Source organism: Branchiostoma belcheri, unplaced genomic scaffold (assembly GCF_001625305.1).
Source record: "Branchiostoma belcheri isolate BF01 breed outbred unplaced genomic scaffold, Haploidv18h27 scaffold42, whole genome shotgun sequence".
NCBI lineage: Eukaryota > Metazoa > Chordata > Leptocardii > Amphioxiformes > Branchiostomatidae > Branchiostoma > Branchiostoma belcheri.
The window spans coordinates 1728215-1740127 of NW_017804043.1; the positions used below are offsets into that span (position 1 = coordinate 1728215).

Consider the following 11913-nt stretch of genomic DNA (forward strand, 5'->3'; position numbering starts at 1 on the left):
GTAAATTACTTCTTATTATATATTATATATATATATATATATATATCAATGATTGCCCTTAATTTCATCAAAACCCTCGATTATAACTATACACACCTAATTTTACACAATTGCCATATACTGTACCATGCACGATCGTGCAATAAAGTGCTATCATATCTATCACCCATTAATATTCGTGTGAACGTAAAAGTTTTTACTGACCTCATTAAGTACATGTTGTGTAACATTGTAAAGCTGCGAGCGCAAGGGACAACCGGTACCAGCTCACAAGCAGCCCGCACCACCATAGGTGGGATTTCTGAATGTAAACACCTTTTGGGATTGGGACTAAGGTGCTCTAAAGTCTAGGAGATCTACATTGACAATGTAAAGAATCTAAATACAGATCTGTTATAATTTCTTGTAGCATACTTCAAATGACGCGAGATTTCACGAGATTCCGTGAGATTTGATATTTGTTGTTTTTTCTGTCTGTTTGTAGCTGCAACAGGTGCCACTCCCACGGGATCGTCTCAAACAGGTATGTTAACCCTTTCTAACATCGCTAGTACATGTTATAATTATAAGAAGAAGAAGAAGAATTTTATTGCGCAACAGATGTAGCGGGTACAACGTATGGAAAAATATACATACATAGTTTGTGGTGTTAACATACACATATGGTGGTGTTGAGAATAACTAACAGTTCAGGCTCTCGATCACTGGTGGAGGACATTTTGAAAACCAATTAAAACAAATGTTTACCTTCGCTTATGGTATGTTAATTCTTACTCAAACACATACATATATGGTCAGACAGGAGTCTAAATCCCTCCTGCTATAAAATTGCAACATGATGTAACCCAACTCTAGTTGCCATCGTGAGAGACGTCTAGCTCAGATCATTGGCTTTATTGGTTTGAGAAGAAAAGAAGACGAAACAGAGCAAAAACAACATGTTTTCCTTCGGTAAACAGAATAATATGTTTTCCTTCGGTAAATATAAGTGTTTCAAGAGTCTCGTACTTATTGCATCTTTTATCTTATTGTTGTTTACTTGATTCCTTTTTTTTGTTTATTTATCATCTTCAGGTGCACCTGCGACCACTGACAGCCCTGGGTCAGGTGGGTCAGGTGCTACCATGGCAACGACCTTTAACCTCCTGCTGCTCGCTATCCCAGCATTCCTGGCAAAGTTACTGATGTAACATGGGCAAAAAGAAGTGCTGTTTTTAATAAGATTATGTAGTCTGAGAAAATTTAAAGAATACTTTTGTACTTTCCTTCATACAAATTCACATTTACAAATGTATGAGACCACGAACATCATGAGTCTCATGTCATTACGTATACCATTGTTACTATTACTATTGGAATTGTTGATTTCCTTATCCATTTGCTATAACACCTTTACGAAAAAATCAAATTTTCTAGTGGTTTACTTATACAGCACATGCATTGCGGTACATTATGTACAATAAAAAAATGTTGTTTCAAAGAAGGTACTTCTGTTGTATTCCTTGAATCTAAAGAGAACAATTAAGAATATAATCTTAGAATACTCCCTTTGGACTTTGAGCCATGGGAGACCTTATCAATAGAAGAACGTGTACAACTCCTAGCGATTTTCTTAGTGCTAGATCAAATAACAAAAGTAAGATATCTACTTAATTTATAGATGTACTTTAGTGATGAATCATGATGGCAAAAGCGTCTGAATGGCTTGCGCTAGAGCCATCAAACTTGGTGGCCTTTTCTAAAATATACCTACCGATAAGTTAGGCTATGACCTCCCCACTGTTAACATATCTGACCGGGGCATCCGCAGTGCCGTCTGTTCTGGCACATCGCTGCTTCCGGCAGTCTTCCTGTTTACTCCGCGAGGGTTGAGAACAGCCACACTTGGCGCAGGCGATAGCTAGCTCACAGGGTGTGGGCATTGGTGGTGTGTGCGGGTGCAGCTTGACGGGGTACGCCCACTGCACAGGTAGAACATTCAAGACTCGTTTTGTATTTAGGACAGTAGAACTCATTTAATCTCTCCTTACACGACATAGCTCTTTCTGTGGTCTGGCAGCCAGGCTATCGTAGTCTCGTTGGTAACTCTACGGTGCTGAAAATATATTTTATATATCTTATATTGTCCGCCAGCCCAGGTCCATTGGTGCCGATTTTTTCGGAGTCAGTTTCAATCGATATCAGTTCGCCTACAGGACGGCAATGGTTGGTTAGAAAGGCCAGCTGGAAATATATAGCATGTCAGGAGAGGCCTACGCTTAGTAATGGGGCATCCCTAATTTTGCCTGTGGAGAATGGTAACCAGGCTATACTCTTCTGTTACACAATGTTGTGGTCGTTTTCTGACACCTGCCATCGTAATATGTTCGTTACGTCAGACCAAAATGCTGTCCGTTGTTGTTCTGCTGTCCATGCTGATAGCAGCTGCCCAGGGGCAGACCTACCTGTCCACGGACGGACAGCACTTCAAGCTAAACGGCCAGAGAGTGTTTCTGTCTGGAGTTAACATGGTAGGTACATAAACAGACCTCAGTTCATTGATTCATTTTGTTTCATTGATTCATTCAACCATACTGTAAATCGTACAAAACAGTTGGAAGCAAATATATACCGAAAGTTGCAAAAAAAGATTGGAAAACGATGCCAATGTCGTAGAATGCCAAAATCAAATGGAAAAGACAAAAAGGTCAAGAAATGAATTTGAAGAGTAGATTATTCGCCATACCATACTCTGTGTCATTTGTTCAACCTTCATGACCACGTAGACTTCATCATTTTTTATTCGCACGCTCGCATAAGTTTTGGGGTTCCCAGAGGATGTTATCCATATAATCAAATCAACATGGCCTTAAAAGACGGCAAACCCAAAAAAATATGCATGAGTAAATCTGTCTGACAATGACATTAACTTAAGTATCTTACTGTATGTAGGCCTGGTGTCGGTACGGAAGTGACTTTGGTGGAGGCTTGTACTACTCCTACAAGTCTTCCTCATCCTGTCCGAGTTCGAAGTCTAAATACGAACAGGCCATACAGGACATCGCTAATAATGGCGGCAACTCTCTTCGTAAGTGACGACAAGGTTATTGTTGTGTGTTTGGAGGGGGCGCAAATTGTGAATGGACTTAAGATATAAGCAATAAACTACCATTTAAAAGGCCGTGGCATCAAATGGTTCATCGTATGTGTATAGCATTGTACCGTTCTAATAGCTTCTAGCAGACTTCGGGAAGCGGCTGCAAAGAGTAGAAATCGGCCAAATACAGAGATAACATGCCGAGGGAGTTGGTCCGCTAGGAAGTAGTTTGCCGCACCCGAAAAATTGTACTCTCTAGTGGACCAACTACCTCGGCATGTTATCTCTCTATTTGGCCGATTTCTAATTTTTCAGCCGACTCCCGAATCCTGGTAGAGGCTGCCGTTCTAATAGTATTCATCAAAAAGTTCCAGATAGCACGCCCCCTATCGACATAGAGCCAATGTGCAGGGTGGACTCACGCTGCAATGCCGTTTGTTTCCGCTAGGTGTGTGGCTGCACGTGGAAGGCCAGGAGACTCCCGAGTTCTCCTACTGGGGCTCCGTCACAGGTACAGATGCCACGGAACAGCTGATCAGCGAGCTACAGGACATGCTGGGCTTTGTATGTTACAGGTTTTCTTTGTTCTTCTTTCCAGCTTCATAGCAGTGTTTGTAGTGATTATGAAAGATCATTTCCTTTGGTTTGGTTTTTCTTTTAATGTCCACGATCATAATAATGATCATTTTGGTATACAATTAACACCTGCGTGAAGTGAGGAAAGTCGTGTGAAGTGCCTTTCCCAAGGGCACAAGGTTGGTGACATGGCAGGATTCGAACCCGGGACCTCTTGGTCCTGAGCCGAATGCTCTGTCGTTACGCCACACGACCCCACGATTTGAGTTGCCTACTCGACAGTATGAAAAGAAGATTTGACTTTTCTTCAACACAATAATTAGGACTCATTTAACAACGTATTTCTTATGTTCCAAGCACAGCTTCTTTAATTCCTGCGCTTTAGCCAAATAGCATTGTTTGTAGTGATTATGACAGTTCATATGAGTTGCCTATGGCTTGCACTTTTTTACTGTTCCAGGCACAGCGGCATAACGTGTTGGTGTTCCTGGTGCTGTGGAACGGCGCTCACCATGGAAACAACTTCTGGAAGGTTCGCGACCTGGTCTGGGACGACCTGAAACTTGGCACGTACGTGGACCAGGCGCTCAAACCGCTGGCTCTGGGGCTGAGACACGAGAGGGCACTGGGTAGGTAACACACGTTACACAGCACTCAATTTAGGTATCTGTGCGTAGATGGCGTTCAGCACCAGGAACAGACGTGTTTGTGTGTGTGTGGATGGTGTTCAGCACCAGGGTCAGGTGTATTTGTGTGTAGATAGCGTTCAGCCCCAAGGACTGATGTTTTTGTGTGTAGATAGTGTTCAGCACCAAGGACAGACGTGTCTGTGTGTGTGTGTGTGTGTGTGTGTGTGTGTGTGTGTGTGTGTGTGTGTGTGTGTGTGTGTGTGTGCGTGTGTGTGTGTGTGTAGATGGCGTTCAGCACCAAGGACAGACGTGTTTGTGTGTGAGTAGATGGCGTTCAGCACCAAGGACAGGTATGCTTATCTTGCAAGGCCACATTTATGTCGGGACGCAGGACAGTGTATAGGCCAAGCGCAACTCTAATCTTAGCTCTACTATCTCATCTATATCTCTATAGGTGGCTGGGAGATCATGAACGAACCGGAGGGGAGTGTGCGGGTCCAGCACGACTCTGACCCCTGCTACAACACCGACTTCCTGGCGGGTAGCGGGGTCGGCTGGGCCGGGCACACGGACGGGTGAGCTGGCACCACCAATCCAATTATACTTAGTCTTTTTACCAATGGATATAAAGGCGTCCAATGCAGGGTCAGGGCGGCAACAAATATTCTGGATGAAGAAATTAAATCTGTGGGGTCTGTTGGCGTAACGGCAGAGTGGTTGACTCGGAACCAAGAGGTCCCGGGTTCGAGTCCCGACATGCCACCGATGTTGTGCCCTTGGGATAGGCACTTAACACGACTTTTCCCACTAAACTCAAGTGAAAATGAATATTGTCTATCCTGTATTTGTTTCTATGTGTGCGACACAACACCAGCAACAGCTACCTGTGTCCCACGTGTATTGGACTGTTGCAATTTCAATAAACAAATCAAAATCAAATTAAGTCAACATTTTTCTTCTTTTCTCAGGACATATCTCCCCATGCATCGCATGCTCCGGTTCATCAACCGGCAGATCGCAGCCATAAAGGAGGTAGATCCGAACCACCTGGTGACGGTAGGGTCATGGTCGGAGAAGGGGCAGGTAGGTCTTTTATAATGTGCTAACGTAAACAATAGCCTGGGTTGTAACATTAAAATACACGATGGTCAAATTTGGGCCCAAATATTCCAACCTTTTAATCGAACCGAATCATGTTCGATATGACGTCATTCGAATCGAGTCATGTTCGATATGACGTCAATCGAACCGAACGTTCGTTCGATCCCGGGTCACCCGCGGTCATGTACAGTAAACCCGCGGCTTCAAGCCCGTTTTTACACGGCTACCTCCTAACAGTAAAAAATCAAGTTTTTCACAAATATAAACCAATTTCGGGACAGTACATCTATGCCCTGTTTTATAGTTGATATGTAACATGTAACGAAGCTACTGCCGCCATCGTGTGTGACCTTGACGATCGTAATTGTTGTTTACTGGGATATAAGTTACCCCCTGTACTTACTCACACGGCCTGACATGCTTGCAAACATGGTATTTAAACCGCAACAAAAACAAATTAAATTTACCTCAGAAACGTTTTAAATTGTAGGCAAGACACAAATCTCGATCTGTGTCGGACGGATTTTTTAAAGATGGCGGCATTTTGAAATTATCGGTCTTTGAAGTTGAAAAAGTGCATTTTTTGGCGAATTTTTCGGCCTTAGCAACACTTTAACTTTGAAATAAAGAAAACTGTCCGACTCAAATCTTAATTTTGGTATACTGTTCTCTAAAATGCAAAAATGAGGGATTTTCTGGAAGATTTGGGGTCGGTTTAAATCAGTTGTTTGGTTATTCACGTCGATTGTTCTAGAATAAGCATTCGACGCTTTGCGAGTGATTCCACACACATTTAAGCGATGTAATAAAAACAACAACATTTGAGGTATATGCAGTGCTGATTTTATCACATTTGGCCAATGGAGTCCCCGTAAAAATGTTAATTATTGCTTAACAGAATGTTAACCGTTGAGACTGGCTCCACGGAAGCCGCGCGTGGAACCCCGGTAACCTGATACCCTTCCGTAGAATTGGAAACTTTACCCTAGAAATTGACCGCCGTGATAACACTCCTGGCTAATCATTGGTTTACATCAACTGCTAGGTTCTAGATACATGTAGAAGTACTGATGGTGGAAAGAAAATGACTATTTTCGTAATGCAGACTTCAAAGAGACCACGCCTCTAGTAGTTTAAGGTTACATCGCATTTTTTCATCGCAAATGTATCCTTACCTGTTTGCCTTATCAGGTAGTCCCTATTTAGTCATGTGCACATGTGTTCACCTTAAGAGCGTTTAGATTCACAAACACACATACACTCAAACACATGCGCGCACGCACACACATACACACACACACACACAAGCACACACACACACACAAGCACACGTACACACACAGACACGCACACACACACAATCATATCTGACCTTGGTGCTGAATGATATCCATGGATACACGCACACACAAACGCGTACACAACTTCATTTTGAACATTATTCATACAACGTGATGTTTGATATGATTGCCTTTTCTTTGTAATGTTCGAATCTGAAGGTACAAATATTCTCCTGTTTTTCCCTATCCACCCAGGGCATCCGGAACCTGTACACGGACGACTGTCTGCAGAAGGCCGGAGACTACGCATACCGCGCAGGCGTACTGGACTTCTACCAAATCCACACCTACTCCGGGACTGGCAGCTACGGCAGTCAGGCACCCTTCCGTGTAATTATTATGTTACCGAAGGAAAACATATTGTTTTTGCTCAGTTTCCTCTTCTTCCTCTTCTCCAAACCAAAAAGGTCAATGACCCGAAACAAGACGTCTGTCACCATGGAAACTGGTGTTGGATTACATCATGTTAAAATTCTATAGCTGGAGGGATTTAGAATCCTGTCTCACAGGTATTCCACTAGGCAATCAGTGCACGACTACTCATTGCTCAAACCTAACAACAATAGTGGAAAGAGGATGTTTGTTTACAGATCTGTAAAGTTGTGGAACGCATTACCGAGTGAAGTTAAGACTACTGTATTAGCAGCTGATGAGAGGCAGTTCAGGAAAATGACACGTCAGCTTTATGGAACTTAAAGGCTTACCCTGACAATATTGTATATATTCGAAGCAATTTAGTAACTCACAAGTTTTATTGTTGATTTTAGTCATAATTAGTTAAATGACCTCTGGCCTCAACCTCAATTATTTTAATGTGTAATTGCAATGATTGTATGTATTCAGTGCTTGTATTTTATGTGTTGTACTGTTGTATTTTATGTGTTGTACTGTTAACGAGCCCTGGAAGATTAGCCCCTCATGGGGCTAAAGGGCATCTCAATAAATCAAATAAATCAAATCAAAGTCTGACCATATATATGAATGTGTTTGAGTAAGAATTAACCGAGCAGACAATATACGAAGGTAAACATTATGCATTTGCTTTGCAAATGTTACCTCCTGGCTAATGATTGGTTTACAGAAACTGCAAGGTTCTCGCTACATGTAGAAGTCCTGATAGTGGTGATGTTCATAATATGTTTCGTGTTTCTAAAAACAGGTGTCCCACTCCAGAGAGTACTCCTCTCTCAGTGGACGGCCGATCGTCATTGGGGAGTTCAGCCAGGCGAGAGGTAAGACATTTGAAATACTCACCAATGGGAAACGAACTAGCTGTGCATTAGAATAAATGGCCACAAGACCCTCTAAGTTTTAGATTCACATAGCACTGTTGTCTAACATTTTGCAGCCTATGTATATTTTACTTTACGTTTACTCATAGTCACAATAGAGTTAAGCTGGACGAAGCTACCATCCCCATTCAGCTAGCCAGATGCCAGACCCATAGCACACGCACTGCGCCCAAAGTAATATCCCTGCACACTGGGACATTTCTTTGGGCCCAGTATGCTATGGGCCTGACCAGGCATCTAGGCTTCGATCAGCTTGCTGATTCAATTTACTACAAAAAGACCATACTTTCCAAAACCAAAAAGCCCTGAATTCGCATTGGGTGCCTTAAATTTAGCTCTATTCCATGTATGTCCTACCCCAAAGGTGGTGGCATGACCATCATAGACCAGTTGGCGTACTACTACAAGAAATTTGAGAAACCAGTTCTACTGCCGTAAAGTCGCTTTGGATGCCTTTGCGTAAGCTTTATTCATGTATGTCCTACCCCAAAGGCGGTGGTATGAGCATCACAGAGCAGTTTAACCGGGCGTACTACTACGGGTACGTCGGGGCGTGGAGCTGGCACTACAGCGGCGGAGGTGACGGGACGGACAACACCGACACTCAGATGAGGGGACTCCGCTGGCTCCAGAACAAGAACGACCAGAACAAGGGCGGATGCGTCAAGATCAACCTGAACGGAGGGACCAACAGGTGCGGCAGCGGCCGGTAAGCTCAGCCACGCCGACTGGGACGGAGGAACTAAGTCACCATTGAACAATAAAAATTCATACCAAGAATGTGTGTTTTGTTTTCTATTATGTCATACTTTTTGTTCCTGCCAATTGCCCGGTCGTGTCCCAGCTTAGTAAAGTGACCCTGCAGCATAGAATAGGCATGTGTCCACGGGCAATGTCCTTGGTGCTGAAATGGGGATCCCGAACCATATGGGTTTATCGTACCTGGATCAGACACAGTTCTGTTTCACTGTAATCTTTTAAGTTACCAAAAGTAAAAGCATCTAGTCACGGCATCAGCCAAGGTGCATTCTTGTACACCCATTGAACAGCTGCAGCTTAGCTGCGAACCATATGCCATTGGGTTTATCGTTTCTGGACCAGGCACAGTTCTGCATGGATAGTCTTCGCGTATCGAAGAATGTAGATTTGCTCCAGGCACGGTTCTGTATACGCTTGGACTATACAGAACCGTGCCTGGGCATGGAGACTATGGTAGACGTGTGTGCGACTGAAAATTCGACGCTAGTGTGCTTGTACATGTGTTGAACGAAAGTATTAACATTCATTATTGACTATCCAACTTCATTTTTAGCCTTTGACGTAACATTGGAACTGTGATGCTATGAATGAATTGCCAGTTTACATTAGGTCAACATTTCAATATTTATTTTCACTGTAATCTCTTGACCAAACGGCGTGGGGGTCGTGGGATCAGTTCTCGACTCAGTCCTGACATGCCACCGATCTTGTGCCTTTTGGAAAGGCACTTTACACGACTTTCCTCACTTAGAGAATTGTACATGTCTGTTCTGTATTTGTTTTTATATGTGTGGGACACAACACCAACAACAGCTGCCTGTGCCCTACGTGTATTGTATTTTTACAATTTCAATAGATCAAGTCAACAAATGGCGATATAAAAGGTGACAACATTTGATCAATCGTCACTGCATGTGCCGAGGTGCATCTTGTAGACCCCCTGTCTGTGCAGCTCTCTGTGCAGGTTGTACTCCCGAGTCATGTTATGGTTCCCGTTGACGTTGGGTATGATCGGGCGCAGGCTGTCTCCGGGATAGTAGTGGTAGGGCACGGTTCTGTTGGTCAGGTCTCTCTGGAACGGGTAGAAGCCGTACAGGTACAGCCGGTCACAGAACGTGTTGGCCATGAGAACCGTGGTGAGGCCGAGAGTCGGCAGTTTGTCGAACCGCATCCCGGCTATGTTGGAGGCGATCCTGGAAAGGGAGTGGAATCATGTTAAAGACATCCCATGCGATGTCAGAGCGGCAAAACTTGAAATATTCTGATGAAGGAAATCTTTATACACATACTGCTTCACAATAGTACATTTCAATCAGTATTTCATACTTTGGGTATTCAAAACTGCAGAAACAAGCCCAAAGATGAGTCCTTTATTTTCTGGGAGGTACTCTAAAAATCAGCCCTGGGCCCTTCCAGTAACCGTTTTCCGTTAAAATTTGGTAATTTTTGCTCAATGGACATGTTTATAACTCACATGTTAATTCCTCTTGTCTCGTTCCCATGTCCGAGACTTGTTGTTTTCGAAGCCAACACCACGAACGCCCTGGAACTGTACTGCCGGAGACCTGACAAGAGTGTGTGTATGGACAACTTGTTAATCACGAGAACAGAACCTTCGATGGCACGAAGGCGACTCGCGTACGCATCTAAACTCCGTTTCCTCATATGTGCAGACCATTTCAACCGTCTCACGGTTTCTAAGTTTAGTACCGTCATGTCGGTACGTGTGCCAACGTCTTTTTCGAATCCTGAGACGAGAGGTAAGTTCATTCGTATCACGAAGTCTCTGGAGTCGATTTCGCGACCACAGTTGCTACCCAGGAGGATCCCACTGTTGCCCACGAGAGAGCACGTCTTCTGGTGACCGACGATGGTGCTGGGGAGACAGGAGCGCTTGGAGGACTTTTTTGCATCCGAAACTCGACACTTCACAGTTTTCTTCATTTTTCCCAGCGCGGCCAACCAGAATAAACTGTTCAACTCCAAACTTGCGGAGGCCTTGCTAAAGGATAAAAAGTAAATAAAAAAGAAGTATATGTTGAATAATTTTGAACAACGGCTGCTGACAATTTTAGACAAATGTATACTAGTAATACACAGTACAGACGTAACTCAAAAGTAGCGTGGTATAGCCTGGTGAACAACAGCTGTTGATAGACCATACCATACCATACCGGCACATACAACACGGAGGTGTCAAATTATTTTATTTCAATACAGATAGAAAGAAAGAAAAAACGCATCCTCTAGACCTCAATAACTAAAAAAATTAAAGAAATCCCTTAAACCCACCATGAGTTATAGCTACGAACACAAAAACGACCAAAAACAGTACCTTCCCGTGGAAGGATGTCTCCTGTAAAAATAACGATTTTATGACCAACTTTACTACTATATTGTAATTTTTTGCACAAGCGGGTGTCCAAGAAACATATGACGAAGTGGAATGTCAGTTTTACCTCACTAACTCCGCTGCTGTCTTGTTGTACCGCCAGTCCCGTGACACAGCCAGCATGTGCAAGTCTTTATCCGTCATTCCCGAACCCTTGTCAAAAGATATCTTGATGTTTGCCTTGTCGTCATGGACTGGTGTTGAAACCACTCTGAAAGTAAGTCCCAATTCATTGTAGTGTGTGTTGGAAGTTAAAGCTAAGTCTTTATTTTATAACTCTGAAAGTAGTCACAGAGCCGTCACAAAAGATGAGCAAAAATAGTCATAGTAGAGCATTTGAAGAAACCCTTCTTACTATGCCCACCGGCTGAAACTCATCTTATGCCTACACTCCAACCCAAATTCCTACAAGGCTCTACCGTTCCACAAAGACTGCTACAGATACTCCTATTTCCCTCAGACAGTCAGAGGAACGCGCTTCCTCTGGACATAACTGAAATCACAGAACCTGATAGCTTCATGGAAGTCGTACTCCTGCACCTGAGGAAACAATAACGACACAGTGCACTCCCCCTGTGCGTCTTACCCCAACAGACGGGTGTTGCACAGTATTTTCTCAAGATCAAGAACTTGTATTAAGTTACCTTAAGTTCTTGGTGTTGGTAGTAAGGACGCTGTCTTCGTGTGTAAGGATGAGAAATGTCACCAATAGACCTGCTGCTACCAGGCAAACGAAGGCGGTGCTCAT

At 43.4% G+C, this 11913-nt stretch overlaps 2 protein-coding genes and 1 long non-coding RNA gene across 3 annotated transcripts in view; 2 read left to right on the top strand and 1 right to left on the bottom strand.

Annotated features, from left to right (window-relative positions):
• The window catches only part of LOC109478001 (mannan endo-1,4-beta-mannosidase-like), a 12132-nt gene extending 3382 nt beyond the window's left edge, over window positions 1–8750 (top strand). Inside the window, exons 3-14 of the mRNA XM_019779453.1 lie at window positions 238–259; window positions 485–523; window positions 1075–1107; window positions 2379–2510; window positions 2932–3067; window positions 3525–3640; window positions 4113–4281; window positions 4736–4856; window positions 5250–5364; window positions 6918–7052; window positions 7882–7954; window positions 8507–8750. Coding sequence (XP_019635012.1) covers window positions 238–259; window positions 485–523; window positions 1075–1107; window positions 2379–2510; window positions 2932–3067; window positions 3525–3640; window positions 4113–4281; window positions 4736–4856; window positions 5250–5364; window positions 6918–7052; window positions 7882–7954; window positions 8507–8727 — 1312 coding nt within the window. The 3' untranslated portion in view covers window positions 8728–8750. The remainder of the gene's footprint in view (window positions 1–237; window positions 260–484; window positions 524–1074; window positions 1108–2378; window positions 2511–2931; window positions 3068–3524; window positions 3641–4112; window positions 4282–4735; window positions 4857–5249; window positions 5365–6917; window positions 7053–7881; window positions 7955–8506) is intronic.
• Window positions 238–1256, top strand: LOC109478134. Its single transcript, XR_002140712.1, has 3 exons — window positions 238–292; window positions 485–523; window positions 1075–1256. It is a non-coding gene; the product is annotated as an uncharacterized LOC109478134 (long non-coding RNA).
• An 830-nt stretch (window positions 8751–9580) lies between the features above and the next one.
• LOC109478002 (alpha-2,8-sialyltransferase 8B-like) lies at window positions 9581–11913 on the bottom strand. The gene is made up of 4 exons (XM_019779454.1): window positions 11810–11913; window positions 11233–11376; window positions 10248–10775; window positions 9581–9966 (listed from the first exon to the last, which is right to left on the bottom strand). Exons 1-4 carry the CDS (start codon window positions 11911–11913, stop codon window positions 9672–9674), a joined length of 1071 nt encoding a protein of 356 aa, XP_019635013.1. The 3' UTR covers window positions 9581–9671.

Coding starts and splice junctions, on each gene's coding strand:
- LOC109478002 (XM_019779454.1), bottom strand. CDS start 11,913: ATGAGCACCGCCTTCGTTTGCCTGGTAGCAGCAGGTCTATTGGTGACA. Junction 10,776..11,232: donor ACAGCAGCGGAGTTAGTGAG/GTAAAACTGACA, acceptor TTTATCCTTTAG/CAAGGCCTCCGCAAGTTTGG. Junction 9,967..10,247: donor GAGACAAGAGGAATTAACAT/GTGAGTTATAAA, acceptor CTCCCTTTCCAG/GATCGCCTCCAACATAGCCG.